The following is a 17,500-nucleotide window of genomic DNA, read 5'->3' as shown; positions in this document are numbered from 1 at the left end:
CAGCGGAATTAAGGACAGATAGTTGATGTGATGTTTGGGTAACGCAGTACATGTGAGGCACAAGGTGGCAAGGGAAACCGCAGTAGCACTATTATCTTAAGATCTAAGTAACGGATTGTGGAGGTGACTTTGGTGTCACGCGATCGTTCAGTGTTTTTGTGCTGTCATTGTTTCCACTTGCTTTGTATTATGTGTGTGTTCCATGCGACAACTAACAAGGTGTTCCTCGTGCAGGTGTGCGCAAAAGCTGGTGAGTCAAGTCGAGCACCATCACGGCGTCCCCCCTCGGGTTCGCAGCCCACGGGCGTCGTCCTCGTCGCCCTCTCCTTCTCCATCCAGGTCCCCTGCTGCTGCTGCTGCTGCAGCAGTTGCAGCAACAGCGGTAGTGGCGGCAGCAGGAGGCAGCGGTGCTTCCGTGAGTGGCCTCCATGCTCGGACTCTTTCAAGATCCCCGTCAGCCTCTCCTTCGGGACCCTCCAGCACCAAGAGCACGCCCGACAGGAAGTCCTACGCTGGGATGGTTCGCCGCGAGTCAACGGGCTCGGCTGCCTCACTCAAGAGCAACATCTCCCTCCTTAGCAACGCCTCCATTAGAAGTAGTGCCTCCACACACAGCAACGCATCATACAAGAGCGCCGTCTCGGGCAAGAGCGGCGCCTCCATGAAGAGCAGCGCTTCCCTCATCAGCAGTTCCTCCATGAAGAGCGCCGTGTCCCTCAAGAGCAGCGCCTCGGTCAAGAGCGGGATGTCGAGCAAGAGCGGCATATCCAGCAAGAGCTCGGCCTCGACCCGAAGCACCACGTCCACCAAGAGCACGACCTCGGGGAAGAGCACGGGTACCATCAAGTCCAACAAGTCCAGCAAGTCGATTATCTCCACGAAGAAGGAGCCAGAAGGGAAAGGTGTCAGAAGAAAGGAATCGTGTGATAAGAAGGCAGACAGTGATAAAAGAGTGAAGCAGTCAAAGGGTGAAAGTAAAATCAAGGCGCTCAAGAAAAGATTCGAGGGCAAAGAATACCATAGACTGCAGTGACAGTATAAGAAGCCAAAAAAAAAAAAAAAAAAAAAAAAAAAAAATCATATAGATAAGTACTTAAGTCTGCCATACTATACAATATAACAGGTGATTTTAAAAATTAATATTAATTTTTAAAAAATAACCTAGCAGTATTTCTTTTTCTAAAAGAAAAGCACAAGCACTCCCAGCTCTTAAGTTTTCAGTGTAACAAGGCAATAAGAGGCAACCCCTCCTCTCCCCCCTTCCCCTACAGCAACATTGCAATACATATCGTTATCACAGATCGGTTCCTGGTGAAGTACCGATCATGGACACTTCTCCTCCCGTGATATCAAAACTGGTGCAACATTAGGTGACAAACTCTCATTTTAAATAGGTTTCTTACTCAAAGTACAGTATAAGAACCACATGTATATTAGACACTACAAGTTGACTGCTGCAATAAATCATATATACAGCTGTTAGTGAGAATATATTTTTTTGCAACAAACAATGGTGCAGTAAAAAAAAAAAAAAAAAAAAAAAAGGCTGTCTGACCTCACGAATCTTTATATATACATATATATATATATATATATAAGAAATGGATGAAACGGAAATGCCCATTTCTGGGGGCAATAAATGAGTTCTTCCATACATGTGAACTGGCCCCCATAGCTGGCTTTCAAGGTGAGCGGAAGTGAAGTACCACCATCCGTCGTCCACCCAGGCAATACAGTAGCCTTGTAGATATAGATAGGCTGAAAGTAGATTAGTTGGATTCATATATCATTCGGAAGGAGACTGTCCAGCCAGCTGCAAACAGTGCTTTAGACTCTTTTTTGACAGTCAGACCATTTCTTCTCAGTGGTAGGACGTGTTCGCCATCAGTACCAGCTCAACTTAACGGTACTTAATGGTTCAGAGTGTGTGACGAAAGACGTGTTTTGATGGCAAGCAGATAGGGGTTTTTATATATTCTATTTATTGAATGTTGGATCTTACACACCGACGTCAGTATTCCACATCCTTCAGTTTACATATGATGAATGGAAGAAAATCTTTTTTTTTAATTCATTATTGCATCTACAATAAAGTAACAAAAAAAAAAAAAAAAAAAAAAAAAAAAAAAAAAAAAAAACATTTTTCACAGTTAACCTCTTAAAGGTTGGTTGTCAGCATGAAAGATGCATTTTGTTTCTTTCTAAAACAAGTGCTCGATCTTTGCTTTGATTTCGTATTTTGCCAATTGTCTACGCTTTGAAGGGCCTGCTGGAAGGTTGAGCACTTTTGCAAAAGAAAAAAAAAAAAGAAAGAAAGAAGAAAAAAAGAAACAGATGCATCTTTAGTCTCTCCTTTTTATTCATTAAGTTAATTCTTTAATTCTTTCAATAACTTACAGCCACTCCTGCCAACTTGTCACCAAAACTCCCCTGTGGCACCTGGAAGTGTTGCCATCCAATGCGGCTACCAGACATGCCATGAGTTACAAAGTTACACTCCTTCCATTAGATTTAAGGCCGAGATTTTTCAGTAATAGGACTTCCAGATAATGTCATTTCTGATCTCTAATTTCCTATTGTGAAAATCTTCTCTTGTTTTACCTTCCTTTCATATTTTTTTCTTTCTTCATTCAAAAAAGGAAGCTTCCTTATTTTTAGTATAACTCTTTTCCTTTCTCTTTTTGATATGAACTAATGATTCATTTGGCTTTCATATAACTCTGATGCATACTCTGACACTATTAACTTGGGAGAAAAAGAGAGGTATCGCTAAAGTATTAAGTAAATCTAAAGATCAGCGTACGAGTAGCTATATAGTTCTCAATTCCAAGACACCACTTGTGGACCTCCTGAAGAAAAAGGAAATAGAATAGAAATAATGAAATAAAAGACAACATCAAAGTATATTGTAACTTTGAGGAAAACTTCTGAGAACTCGAGAATTCTTCATGTGGTTAATGGAACTTTGGACTTTCTTAGAGTGACGTTAGAGGTAGTATGTGCGCTCCGGCACCTGTTCTAGAGATTGTAGTGCTCTTGCTCGTAACATATATATACACAAATATGCGTCATAGCCACTTTTCAAGAAACATAAAACAGTGCTGGTTAAATCTTAGTCAAGGATTGATTACCTCTGTGCATTTACTGACAGATTGAGTGTAGGACAGATCATGAAGCTGTGGGTGATAAGTTGGATGCATTATACATAAACTACAGGGAGTATCACCAGTCAAGAGGGTTAAGAAATTGTGCATATAGTAAAATAGAATTGTCAATGCCAAGGTGCTTGTCAATATGCTATTTTAATAATCAAAGAGATATTTAATCTCAAAGGTGGGGAATGTCTTTCTAGATTACAGAGGTATCTGCAGACTGCTTTAACATCTTGTCTAAAACCATAAGTTACCCAACAACAAAAGAGCAGAGGAAAATTAGAAAACCACCAAGAATGAATTGGAAGGTTTTGAAGGTATTATTTAAAATGTTGCTTTATGGTAGAGGTATGATATTTACTGAATAGTTAGGGTTAAATGATGCAAATGTATTCTTAGAGGAAAAAGTTTGGTGGTAAAGAAATAGAAAGAAGAAGGTCCACCATACTGGTTTAAGCTAGCATTCAGGCATGAGCAGATCACAAAACCATGTTAAGATAAAAATTACGCTTAAGAAAAAACAACAGGTCCGCAAGGCAATTGAGCAGAAACAGGTTTCCCTACTTTTCATTAGTCACCTTACTTGAAAGACAATAGATAATGCTATCATACAGGTGAGAATCACAAACCCCAGAAGACTGGTGTATGTTTATATGGTGTGGTATAGAGGCATGAAACTCACTAATATATAGGGCCTCAAAGGGTACATTTGTTCTTCCTTTGCATACTAAAAGAGCAGAATGTTGTAGGATGTTTGGAATGTTCCAGAAAACAACAGATCAAAAGCTAGCGGTGAGTTACAAAACCGGTGCTTAGTTTAAGGTCTGATGCTACCTTACAGTCAAGCAAAAGAAAAAGAATAGGAAAGAAAAAGCAGGAATAATGAGTATGCAAGAAAAAGGTCGAAAAAACAACAAAAAAATTTAAATCAAGATATGCATATACAACTTAAAATAAAACAGAACTACACACTTGATCCAGAAAAGATAAAAACAAAAAACAAAACAAAAAAACAACAAAAAAAACAAAAATAAAAAAAAACAAGAAACGATAGCAAGGGATAGCAGGCTTTGTCGGAGTCACTAGCTCAACTATTAAATAACTCTACATGTAGGTTCATTCATATTTCCAAGCTACAACTTTTATCCATCAGTCTTTATCAATCCTACATTTAAATACATAGGTGAAATTGTGACAACTTTTTTATTTTATTTCTTTTCCTTGTCATTTGTGTGTACCTTTACATCCTCGACTGTATTTGCCTAAGGAGGAAATGTTGAGACTGCTATAATCAGCATTTTCTTTTGAGAGAACAATAAGTTACATAAGCCATATACACCCCTTAATATGCAATCTACGAACATGTTTGAGTCGTGATATACAGTGTTGTTCTCCTTATTATTTTTTTTTTTTTTTAGTGTGATCAAATAAAAAACTAAGACTTTTTCTAAAAACTCCATATCGAGTAAAATGTTAATGTTTATGATACCCCTCCACACATACCAAAAAAAAGGTAAAAAAAAGGTAAAAAAAAGGTAAAAAAAAGGTAAAAAAAAGGTAAAAAAAAGGTAAAAAAAAGGAAAAAAAAAGGTAAAAAGAGCTTGGTACCTTAAAGTTTAAAATTATAGATGATATTAAGCACTATAGAAAGGCTATAACCTGATTTTTTGTGGAAGTTATAACATCACAATAGCATAATCATTATCAATATATTATAGCTGTTATTATGACAGTTACTAATGCATTACAATGTAATAATGACTACTTTACCTTAATGGATCTGTCATTATTATTTCTGCCACTATCATTTTCATCGCCATCATGATATCATTGTAATTATTGTTATTAAGCAATGACAGTAATTTTCATTATACACAATACCATAATATTCATGCTTAACATCATCACTATCATTTCTGCTCTCACAACATCATCATGATTACCTTCACCATTGACATCATCATTAACTTAATCATTGTCAACATCATCATTTCCTTCATCATTGTCGGCATCATCATCATCATTATTACAATCATCATTAAAAGATGATAATTGCTCATCTCTCATGATGTTACTACAGTGATGTTAATAACGCTAATATTAGCAATGAAACTAAATTAAGATGGTAATAATCATTATAATTTAAAATAAAAATACCATTACTATTATGATATTATCAGGAGAAATACAGCCCGAATAATCACCATCTGTATCATTATCGGAATAGAAAAAAATAAGGAGTATGTATCATACTTCACAGTAATTTTTACAAAGTGTAAACACTATTATCATAACTCTGCGCCTCTAGTAATTTGGAATTGCTTAGGTGTACTATAAATAATGAAATGGATGCTGAAAAATGTGCAATAAAATATGTATTGTTTTATTATGGCCTTATACCCTTTCCACCAGTGTTAAGATGAAATGTGCATTCTCAATATTTCCATGGCTGACACGGTCTCTGTTTTGTTTCTTCTTCCTTTTCTTTATCTGTCTTGGCAAGTATTAATTTATCCCTCTCTGATTTTTTATAAATTGTACGTCATAGTTCCCACCCTTACGTCTTCCCATACCTGTTACATTATCTGTCTAGTATTCATATTTATATTAATAAAATCATGAAATACTCTACAAGTCAGGACAAGAGGCTTTTTGTATTATTAACCTTGTACTGTATGATATATATCAACTGTATGGTTACTAGGAAAGCCAGAAATAATACAGCGAAAATGCAAGTGGCCTACCATATATGACATCTTCAATAGTCTCATTCAAGATCTTGTCTATAAAACAAAGATAAATGCCAAAAAGAAATGCAATCAGCAGCTGAAAATGAAGTGTAGCTTAGGTGTATTATATATCAGCTATTTGTGAATGTTAACCTGGAAAATATTTCTGGTCAGAATTGAAGATTGATAATTGGTGATTAATCTTATGGGATTACTCTGGGAGTACCTGATATTCTGAAGGATATTGTGTGTCTTTACATGAACACAAACATACACACACACCCCACACACACATATATATTTTACTTTACCTCTGTAATTTAATATACTTTTTTCCATAATTAATATATGCATATGGCCAATATGATAGCACTTGGATATGTTTTATCCATTTTACTCAATAAATGATGCTTAAATTTCCCATAATTTGTATGATCTCAAATGGCCAGTTTAACCCCATAATAATATGCATATAAAGAAGCAAATATACAAGCCTAGGATTCATAAAGAATCCAAAGAGACATGTTGGTCCTATAAACCCATGGGAGATGACAAAACTTAAAAATAATGAACTGCAATTTCCCTTGATTGTCAATGGTTCCAAGCTATTGTTCCAGCTTAATCCCTGGGTTTACTGTCCACTGTATTTTTTTGCAAATATTGTTACATGCAGATGGCTCACAAGTGTTCAACTACCAAAGAGTTCAGTAGGAGGCCCTATTTACTACATGACATTTCCCAATTCCTTGAATTTGCGGGTAAATTTATTTCTCTCTCTCTAATTCTATTAATACTGATAATGTTATTATTATTGACATTATGATTAAAGTACTAATAACAAAAAAACTATAATATTGAAAAGGAACCCTTCCAAATGTCAAGAAAAAGGTTAAAAGCAGGACTAATAATTGACTCCATGGTGATTATAATTGACTCCATGGTGATTATACACTTGTGGAACCATCTCTGTGTAAAACCAATTAATAAACTAAAATTACAGTGGACACGGCATGTATTTTTGCCATCCAGGTAATTGGGTTAAGGTGGGAGGCATGCAGGACTGATCCAGCATCAAGCACACATCCAAAAGACAAAAGTTTGGAAAGAAGAGTGGGAAGAAAGAATGGGGATAGGGGAAGGATAGGGGGTGGAGGAAAATGAATTTTAGTAGAAGAAAAAGGAGCCGGGGCTTAACCCAGCAAGCACACATCCAGAATCAGGCAATGGGAAAGACAGGCTCACAGCAATGATGCCATTTACATGCCATTCTGAAGAAGTTGTATCCTTCACATGTGCCTAAAATATTTAACTGATTAAAGCTTTATTATTACGTAGACTCTCTTTGCTGCTGTAAATCATTTACAAATATATATCAGTGAATTCAACAAAAAGACATGTGTATCAAAATAAATATATATTTTTGTCAATTAATCTAGCCACAACTTCTTACTCTTAATTCTTCTAAGAATAAGCACGACTTTCTATACATTTTGGGCTCATAAAAAAGGAAAATAATAGCTGTGACTTTCTTACAAAGTTTACAAAATACATAAATATCAATATGATATTTAAAATATACACATTTATTAATATAATGGATAAAGCCCATCTTTCTGAAACAAGTATAACCAGCAAAATATAATATTCACAATACTGATAAAAATACAAATGTAGTTACAAAGCAACACCCTTTTGCACTTGTATTTTGTGTAGGCCAGGATCTGATCCAGAGTATGAGTAAAATGTTCTGTTCTCTGAAATAAAATGAATATTATATGAATATGAATAATCAGTAAAAATTATTCACATTTACATACTAATCCACAAATAATTAGAAATTGTACTAACGTACAACTGCACCATTTAGGGATGAAACCTTGCTTTTTGTACCTTCATATAACATCATAACTATACACAAATGCATATGAGCACATCTGTAAAGTATTGTACCAAACTAGTATTATTAAACAGAGAAATGTTATCCTAAATTTAAATAACTTTAAATACTAAAACAAGGAAGCTCATGCAGTTGACAGGGAAGATAAAAGGAAAATTTCAATTGAGGATTACATTGTCTTCTCTATTCTAATAGTAGAAATCACACAAGTAGTAAAATGACAGAGGATAATCTTTAATGCATTAAATTAATAATTATAGTTAATTCCACATCAAGGGACAGGAATTGCATATAGTATGAGGCAAAATAAACAATGTTAGGGTCTATACCTTTGATTTCAATTCCTCCTGCTCCAATAACATAGGCAAACGCTGCAAAAGGGGCAACAGGTGATTTCGCAATTATAAGCTGAAAATGAAAAAGAACATCAAAAGTATGTCTATGTGATCTTTTACAATCAAGAGTACAGGAAGCTGAAGATAATAAATACAAGTCAAAAGTATGTTTATGTGTTCCTTCACAAACAAGACTACAGATGGCCCATAACATTCATGGGGGTTACATTCCTGTCTAGCATCTTCTGACTTCTCATAATTCTAAATTTTTGTAAAAACTTTTGCCTAAATTTACACTTTATCAGATTCACGAGCAAAAAATCTTGGAACTGTATAAGGCAGACTGTATCTACATATACATCTTTACCATGAGTGTTTACTGAGCAAATATCTCATACTTTTATAAGATATGGATTCTTTACTATACATAGCAGAAATGATTAGTATCAGCATCCAGAGTACCTGACAGATCTAAATATTTCATTACTACATGCTGTTGCTAAAACATGTTTCACACGAGTATCATTTACTCATTACATAAGCCCCTTTTCTGCCATATGACCCACCATGCTATACCTGCAACCAATAGCATGGTCAGAACTTTAGGAAATGGGTGGTGGGCACTAGTGATGAGACACAGGTTAGGTGAGCATAAATCTCAGAGAGTCAATACTGATTCTATCTTACACCTTCCGTGTCTGAATTGTTGACCTTAGCATTTTATTTACAAATTATAAAGGTCACTGATGAACTGTAAATCAAAACACCAAATTGCTATATTACAAATCACAAGTACCTGTACCCCTCCCCACTGAGAAAGCACTACTGTAACTCTTTATAGTAAAGTATTGTTAAGCATTATAACAAGTTTATAATACCTGTCTGCTATTGGATCCATCATACTGCAGAATGAGACGTGTGTTAACACAGTGTGTCCAAGTGTTTCCTAATGCCGGTGTTATGTGTGTAGAATACATATGCTCCTTGACACCTGTTAGAGAAAATATATTTCAGGTATATTTTCCATTCTCCACAATGTTCATTATATACTTTCTGTTGCATTTTTTGGCTCTTTATACACAAATGCATTTTTTTTTTTTTTACTTTTTAAACTACATGAGTTATTCAGTAAATAACCATAAACTAAAGAATCTTCACTCTAAATAGGGTGAATAAACCTAGGAGTGTAGGAAACTTAGCAGTTACAATACACCAAGACTAAGAAATATACCAACAAATTCAGAAAAATTACACTATGACGAATAACCTCGCTGCAACAAACATCTGAACATCACTTCTTCTAATCAGATACTAATTAAAGTTATGTACATTATCCTTTATACATTCCACTCAAAATTACCTGTAGAAGTCTCAGCCTCCTCTTCATTTCCTTCTCCTGTGATCATGGGCTCTTTGTCTAAAAACCTACTGGTCACCTGATTTGTAACAACAACCTGTAAGACAAAGAAACAGGATAGTCTGCTTGCTTACTTAATGTGCAATTTGTTTGTCTGTTTTGATCATTGCCATGCACATGATTACATCATTATTTGTGGTTAGAAATAACACAAGAAATAATTTCCTAACCTACCCTCTTCGAAATGAATTTCAACATAACAAAAACAATATTACAATTGCTTCCTGGGAAACTGAATAACACATAAAAGGAATTTTACTAGGTAATATGGAGATGTAAGTGTAAGTATGGTCATATGGCTGCCAATGTTGGGGTTCAGGTTGTGCCATCAGAGTAATATTGGTGTTCTGTTGGTGCCATCAAGGTAAAATGAATACAGATCAAATTTGTAGATGTGTGTGGCAGAGGCATATTCAGTCGGAAATGACAACTGGGAAAAAAGTCTCTCTTCCATCATGATCCTCAAAACGATGCTGCCGGAGATGGTATGTGCATACATGCCTTGCCCACTGTGAATTTAGTTTATTAATTACCTTTAAACATACAGTATCACCAAGGACTCATTTACTATCTATCTCCTTTGTATATCCTTTTCTTTGACTATCAAAAATATTCTCTTTTTTATCTTATACTGCTATTAGTAATTTAATCAACATTATAATGATCATAATATCTATAATAATAGTAACAACATCAATACTGAAAGCATTATTAACAAAAAGAAAAGAAAAGAAAAGAAAAAAAATCGTGAAAACTCAAGGAAAGGTGACCTCAAGTTAGGGCACAAGGTCTAACTGACTCCTTCGTGGCTGAGCACTTGTGGAGCCATCTATGTCTAGAGAAAACAAAACCACAGTGAACACTACATTTTCCTGGCAGCATCGGATTAAGGCCCTTGACATGAAAGTTCCATCAGTTCCTGGGAAACTATTATATCATCATATGCTAAGACATATTTGTCAATAGGTCTTGACTGCCATTTTCAATTAAATTTATTCAGGTCAGCATTATAATTTCTAATAATGACATTCACCCAACCTAAGAATATGCTATCATAAAGTACCAAAAAGGGATATTTTTACAATCTATTATCATACCATATATTAGCAACCAAAACACACGCAGACACACAGACACAGACACACACAGACACACAGACACACACACACACACACACAGACACACACACACACAGACACACACACACAGACACACACACACACACACACACACACACAGACACACACACACACACACACACACACACACACACACCACACACACACACACACACTCACACACTCACTCACACACACACACACACACACAAAAAAAAAAAAAAAAAAAAAAAAAAAATCAAAGACAACAAAAGAAACCCTAAAGAAAAGGGGAAAAATAAAGCAAAAGTAACAAAGTTTCCACAGAACTTACACATATGTTGAGCTGCTGTGCAATCGACTTGAGTCTCGCAGCCCAAGACGCCAGCTGGTTGACCCGAGCTATGTTTGCCTCAGACGACCCCGCCATCATCTCCTTGCGAGCCAGGGATGCTATGGAGTCCACAATCAACAGCCCAGTGTCCTTTTCCACTGCCGTAACCTCTAGGGTTTCTAATCTGTAATTTCACGCAAGAGAAGTAGATCATTTAAATATCTATTTCATGGATTATCAATGAGTGTGTTCTTGGTGTACTGTTTAGGATGTTCTATGAAGTTTTCCTAAATAAGTATACTTTTTTCCAAAAGGAAAAATGTGAAAGATGTAATAGATAAGAAAAATGAACCATAATCCAGAAATAAATAATTATTTGAAAAAAAAAAAAAACATATATATATATATATATATATATATATATATATATATATATATATATATATATATATATATATATATATATATATATATATATATATATATATATTAAACAGTGTCTCCAGATAATATTGACCTCTAACAAGATTACAAAAAATCTAATACTTATGAATATTACAAAACATTCTGAAATATCCGTAAGCAGCTCTGAAATGCAACAGAGAATACACTTTCCCATCAGCTAACTTTCAATCCACAAGCTCTATTACACACCACTAACTAGTAATATCTTATACACAATAAAGACTTCTGCCAACAGTTATGAAAAAAAGTAATAATGATAATAATAACTATTAAATCCTCACCCATACATCAAATCAATTACCCTAGTTAGCACTGGAAAAATTACTATGATACTATTTATATAATAAAAACATTCACTTAACACTCAGACTGAAAGAACTAAAGCATTGTAAAGATACACCATCTATTACCATATGACTGTTAGTACATTATTCATAGAACAAACAATCCCAAATCATAAAAATGGTGTTTACTGTTATCAAAATAATTACATTTGTGACAAGTTGCTGATTGTCGATGGCTGGTAGAGGAGGATCTTGGATAAACATTTGGAGATTCTTGGCTCGGATTCAGGATATCTCTTGCATATTATCTCAACAATTCTGGGGGAAGGAAGGGAATATATAAACATGGAAATGTTATTCATAAAATTTCACCAAAAAAATATATATAAATAATAATAAAAAATATATATAAATGCTTTTCATATATACTTCTTTCTGGAAAAAGGTTCATGAATATGCAAACACTATAATTCTTTAAAACAAAATAAAAAATCTGATAGAGCTACATGAGCTCTCCTATTCAAGTTATGAACTTTGAGAAATACACAAAAACCTATCTGTAATTCCAAAATTAAAACACAGTAATTTAACTGACAAACATAATGTAAATCCTTTAGGCCTTCTGTGGTGCCACTGTGTCATTTGTATTCATCTATTTGTTTTCACATATACTTAATCACCTTAACAAGTCTATGAAACATTACAGTGAAACCTGTGGTTATGAAAACTACCAGCAGTTACATATTTATTTCCAAAGACTTTTGTATGATACTACACTATTTATGTAATGATAATGCAAAGAATATAACAACATTATAATTTTCAAAAAAACACAGAAACATAAGTAACACTAAACTAACAAACTTCTGGACACTCAAACAACCCCAGGAGCCTATCCTTTTCATAAGACTTTTTATATGGCACATAAGTAATAATAATGCTAAGAACAAATAATAATATCATTTTCAAAAAAATAATTTCCCACAAACATACCTCTCAGCCCTAAATGCTGTTTCCGTGTCGATATATATAACTGAGGTATTCCGACCACTGCTTTCACCAGACAGCACTGCCCGAACAGCTGTGTGGAGGCACCATTGAGTTTTACCGACTCCTGCTGGACCTGTGGATAAAGATATATTCCTTTAATATCTACAAAGTATTTCCCTTTATAGGGTAATAAAATTTATCAGTCTGATTAAAGAAATAATTTTACAGTAATTTATGCTGTGTTACTATCATTATTATTACTACTGTATTCATCGGTATTGTAATTATCGAGCAGTGGTATTTTCCTCATTACTTTAATATCAACAGTCTAACAATTAAAAGGGCTAACTTGCCTGCAAATTCAATCACAGTGCCAGCATGAAGCCCACCATGCAACATTGCATCAAGTTGGTTACTTCCTAAAGATAGTGAGAATTTTTCTTCTTCTTGGCTCAGGGTAAAGGCCTAAATATGAATAAACAATATATATATGTATATATATATATATATATATATATATATATATATATATATATATATATATATATATATATATATATATATATATATATATATAAATGTATATCAATATATAGACTAATAAAAAGACATGACTTAACATTACCAAATGATTTTACACTGTATTGTAACTAGAGTGAAAGAAGTTGATAATGTATAGATATAAATGTTAGAGCAAATTTCTGTAAACGACTTCATTCATAATCAAAAATTATTTATCACCTTAATATAACCAAAAAATAATGCTAATAAAAAGTATCTCACCGACTGGTACTTTGGAACACATAATGCATAGAGCTGATCCAAAAGAGCTTCGCATTCTTCAGAACTTAACTGGAGTGCGGACATAAGCTGCAGTGGCGACAAAGAAAGCACATCCTGGAAACCATAAATATAAAATTAACACCATTTTTTTTCTCTTTCTTTCTTTTATAACAATGACCTTTTTAAACCTGCCACCTGGGCAGTTATATGAAAATAAAATGTGACTTTCACTGACTGCTGTTTTGACATAGCCTAATCTGACTTTCAGGGATGACGTATATTTTTACATATGAATACGTACACATTTCCAATTTTTCCCCCCAAACTTATGCTTAGATACCAAATTATATGTATGAATATCATTATTTAACTACAGAAATTCATAAAATTATTACTCATAAATGTAACCAAATAATTAAGCATAAATTACCTATTTTCAAACAATCTGTCATACTAATATAAAACTACAAAAGAGTAATTCTACAGAAAACCATACATAGCTGATCGTAACAAATTCAGCCGTAGTCAGGTTGGACTGCCCTGAGGTTTTCTCGGGAGTTTTTCATTTGAGGCTCTATGACACTTGCGGGAGATAAGATAGAAGATAGGTTTCTTAGATTTATTTGCGCTATCATTTGCATATATTATTTTCCGTTTTAAAGACGGCTAGTCAAAACTTTACCTATACCTAAGATTTCTGCAAACTTTAATCTAATTGGGATAATAAGATCGTGATGAAACGACCCCCCCCCCATTTCCCAAAGCTGCTGCCTTTATCCCCTTCATTTTACCAAAATACTGTTCCTTTTTTTCTCTTTTTCTTACCTTGACAGTCTTAAAATTACACCTCGCTAGTTTTTCCTTCAATTCTTGGTCTTCTATCAGCCTGGCGACTCTGCGCATTGCCATTTTGACTTTGATTTAGACGAATTAGACGAATCCACGTCTGCTTCTTCCTGCTTCTTCGCGTTATCTAATTTGATAGAAATTAACTTCTTTTTGGGCTCTGAACTTTCTTCTTTCTTCTTTCTTCTTTTTATAGAGTTTTAGACTTCTTATCTCTACATTCCCTGGATCTTGTGGCTTTGAACTTTAGCGCGATCACCGATTAAAAAAAAAATGTAAACAGGAATGCGGAGAAAAACGAACGATTCTTTGCCGATTTCCTTCGAATATCCCTTGACTGGGGGAAAGCATCTCTCTCTCTCTCTTTATATATATATATATATATATATATATATATATATATATATATATATATATATATATATATATATATATATATATATATATATATATGTATATATATATATATATACACACACACACACATATATGTATATATATATATATATATATATATATATATATATATATATATATATATATATATATATATATAGAGAGAGAGAGAGAGAGAGAGAGAGAGAGAGAGAGAGAGAGAGAGAGAGAGAGAGAGAGAGAGAGAGAGAGAGAGAGAGAGAGAGAGAGAGAGAGAGAGAGAGAGAGAGAGAGAGAGAGAAAGAGAGATAGCTAGTCAGACAGACAGATAGATAGATAGATAGATAGGTAGGTAGGAAGGTAGGTAGATAGATAGATAGATAGATAAGTAGGTAGGAAGGTAGATAGAGAGATAGAGAGATAGACAGGTGCATAAATAGAAAGGCAGTTATATATATCACGATAAACTACTTTTGTTTACGACCCTCTGTGCTTTGGTGTACATTCTAGCAAAGATGAGCTTGTAATCCTCCTTAGCAATTTATCTTGCGGAGAACAAAGATGGTGAAAATCTGATAGAAAAGACTGCGAGGTTGGCAGCTGTATTTTCAGCTTCCTCTGCTTGTCATCAGCTGCATGACAGAGGCCTGGCACCCCTTAAGCGACCTCTCTACCCCCTTACCTCCCTCCTACCTCTCACTCTTCCCTTTCGCACTCTTACCTGCCTCCTACCTCTCACTCTTCCCTTTCGCACTCTTACCTACCTCCTACCTCTCACTCTTCCCTTTCGCACTCTTACCTTCTCTACCTCCACTCTTCCCTTTCGCACTCTTACCTACCTCCTACCTCTCACTCTTCCCTTTCGCACTCTTACCTCCCTCCTACCTCTCACTCTTCCCTTTCGCACTCTTACCTACCTCCTACCTCTCACTCTTCCCTTTCGCACTCTTACCTCGCCTACTCTCATCCTCGCACTCTTACCCTCCTACCTCTCACTCTTCCCTTTCGCACTCTTACCTCCCTCCTACCTCTCACTCTTCCCTTTCGCACTCTTACCTCCCTCCTACCTCTCACTCTTCCCTTTCGATCTTACCTCCTCTACCTCTCACTTCCTTCGACTCTACCTCCTCCTACCTCTCACTCTTCCCTTTCGCACTCTTACCTCCTCCTACCTCTCACTCTTCCCTTTCGCACTCTTACCTCCCTCCTACCTCTCACTCTTCCCTTTCGGACTCTTACCTCCCTCCTACCTCTCACTCTTCCCTTTCGCACTCTTACCTACCTCCTACCTCTCGCTCTTCCCTTTCGGACTCTTACCTCCCTCCTACCTCTCACTCTTCCCTTTCGCACTCTTACCTCTCACCTCCCTTACCTTCCACTCTTATCTCCTACCTTTCTTCCCTTTCGCACTCTTACCTCCCTCCTACCTCTCGCTCTTCCCTTTCGCACTCTTACCTACCTCCTACCTCTCACTCTTCCCTTTCGCACTCTTACCTCCCTCCTACCTCTCGCTCTTCCCTTTCGCACTCTTACCTCCCTCCTACCTCTCGCTCTTCCCTTTCGCACTCTTACCTCCCTCCTACCTCTCGCTCTTCCCTTTCGCACTCTTACCTCCCTCCTACCTCTCGCTCTTCCCTTTCGCACTCTTACCTCCCTCCTACCTCTCGCTCTTCCCTTTCGGACCATCTCCTTGTCCCCATTAACAATTTTGACTCCCCCCCCCCCCCGGTTGATTTCCCTGTCTCCCTTTTTTCTTGTTTTCTGTGTCTTCTCGTCTCTGTCTGTCTCTGTCTCTTTGTTTAGTTTTCTACTTCTTCCCCTTCTCCCTCACCCTGTCTTTTTGTCTCTGCTTTGTCTGTATATCTGTTCTCTCTCTCTCTCTCTCTCTCTCTCTCTCTCTCTCTCTCTCTCTCTCTTCATACACACACACACACACACACACACACACACACACACACACACACACACATATATATATATATATATATATATATATATATATATATATATATATATATATATATATATATATATTATATATTATATATATATATATATATATATATACATATATATCCACACAGGAAACACGAGGAAAACCGAACTTGTGAACGAAGGAGGTTCAACATACAGAAGCAAAGCAAGACAGGAGCGACTTTGACCACCACTGTACATCTGTGGGGAAGAGGGGAGGGTGAGGGGAGGGGATTCTGGGATTGAAGGAGAGGAGGATGAAGGAGGGGAATCTGGGGTACAGAGGGGAGAGGGGAGGGTGACGGGAGAGAGAGAGGAGGGAAATCTGGGGTTGAGGGAAGAGGGAATGGTGAGAGAAGGGGAGCTTGGGGTTTGAGGGAGAGAAGGCAGAGTGAAGGGAGGAACTTTGGGGTAGAGAGAGGAGAGGGAGGGAGAGTGGACGGAGCTTTGCAGATGAGGGAGAGGGGAGGGTGAGGGGAGGAAAATTGAAGGTGAGTGTGAGTGGAAGGAGAAAAAAATGGGGAGGGATAACGGGAAGGAGGGAAAGTGAGAAGATATTTAAACGAGGTGTGAGAAGAGTTAAAAGAGAGAGAAGGAAGTAATGGGAGTTTGAGGGGTGGGGGGGAGGGAAGAAGGGAGATTAGAGATGGTTTTGAGTTATCAATAATTACCTTCAACCTATGCACCACAAAACAAGGGAAAAACTACGTGTTTCAGCCGCCATTGGGCTTTGTCAAGGCCCCCCTACCCAGAGTCATCCCTGTGGTTAATAAGGTATCAGCATCTTGGAAACTTCCCTTCGTAGGAAAGGTTAGGTGAAGG

General features: G+C 36.1%; 2 protein-coding genes across 3 annotated transcripts in view; one reads left to right on the top strand and one right to left on the bottom strand.

Moving 5' to 3' along the window:
- Window positions 1-5,799, top strand: part of LOC119596059 (histone H1.11L-like) — a 7,574-nt gene extending 1,775 nt beyond the window's left edge. The window contains exon 3 of one of the 2 annotated variants that reach the window (XR_005230736.1): window positions 235-349. Coding sequence is in view for 1 of the 2 variants with exons in the window: in XM_037945165.1 (XP_037801093.1) it covers window positions 235-1,033 (799 nt within the window). In the remaining variant the exon portion in view is untranslated. Of the gene's footprint in view, window positions 1-234 lie in introns of both variants that reach the window. The other variant, XM_037945165.1, reaches the window with a different exon arrangement.
- Window positions 5,800-7,405: 1,606 nt separating this feature from the next.
- Window positions 7,406-14,392, bottom strand: LOC119596148 (DNA repair protein RAD51 homolog 2-like). Its single transcript, XM_037945317.1, has 10 exons — window positions 14,309-14,392; window positions 13,484-13,597; window positions 13,054-13,165; window positions 12,704-12,833; window positions 11,918-12,028; window positions 10,962-11,145; window positions 9,474-9,567; window positions 8,992-9,104; window positions 8,108-8,186; window positions 7,406-7,635 (listed from the first exon to the last, which is right to left on the bottom strand). Exons 1-10 carry the CDS (start codon window positions 14,390-14,392, stop codon window positions 7,556-7,558), a joined length of 1,101 nt encoding a protein of 366 aa, XP_037801245.1. The 3' UTR covers window positions 7,406-7,555.
- Window positions 14,393-17,500: the final 3,108 nt, after the last annotated feature.

This window comes from Penaeus monodon, chromosome 37 (genome assembly GCF_015228065.2).
Source record: "Penaeus monodon isolate SGIC_2016 chromosome 37, NSTDA_Pmon_1, whole genome shotgun sequence".
NCBI classification, from domain to species: Eukaryota; Metazoa; Arthropoda; class Malacostraca; order Decapoda; family Penaeidae; genus Penaeus; species Penaeus monodon.
Note: the sequence above shows the minus strand (reverse complement) of the source record. Positions and strands in the feature narration are given on the sequence as shown.

Excerpts from the sequence above, each read along its gene's own strand:
- LOC119596148 (XM_037945317.1), bottom strand. The coding sequence starts at position 14,392 with ATGGCAATGCGCAGAGTCGCCAGGCTGATAGAAGACCAAGAATTGAAG. Across the intron at positions 13,598-14,308 it reads GTAATTTTAAGACTGTCAAG|GATGTGCTTTCTTTGTCGCC; the intron begins GTAAGAAAAAGA and ends TATGGTTTCCAG. Across the intron at positions 9,568-10,961 it reads CACAGCAGCTCAACATATGT|GTTGTTGTTACAAATCAGGT; the intron begins GTAAGTTCTGTG and ends TTTGTCTTACAG.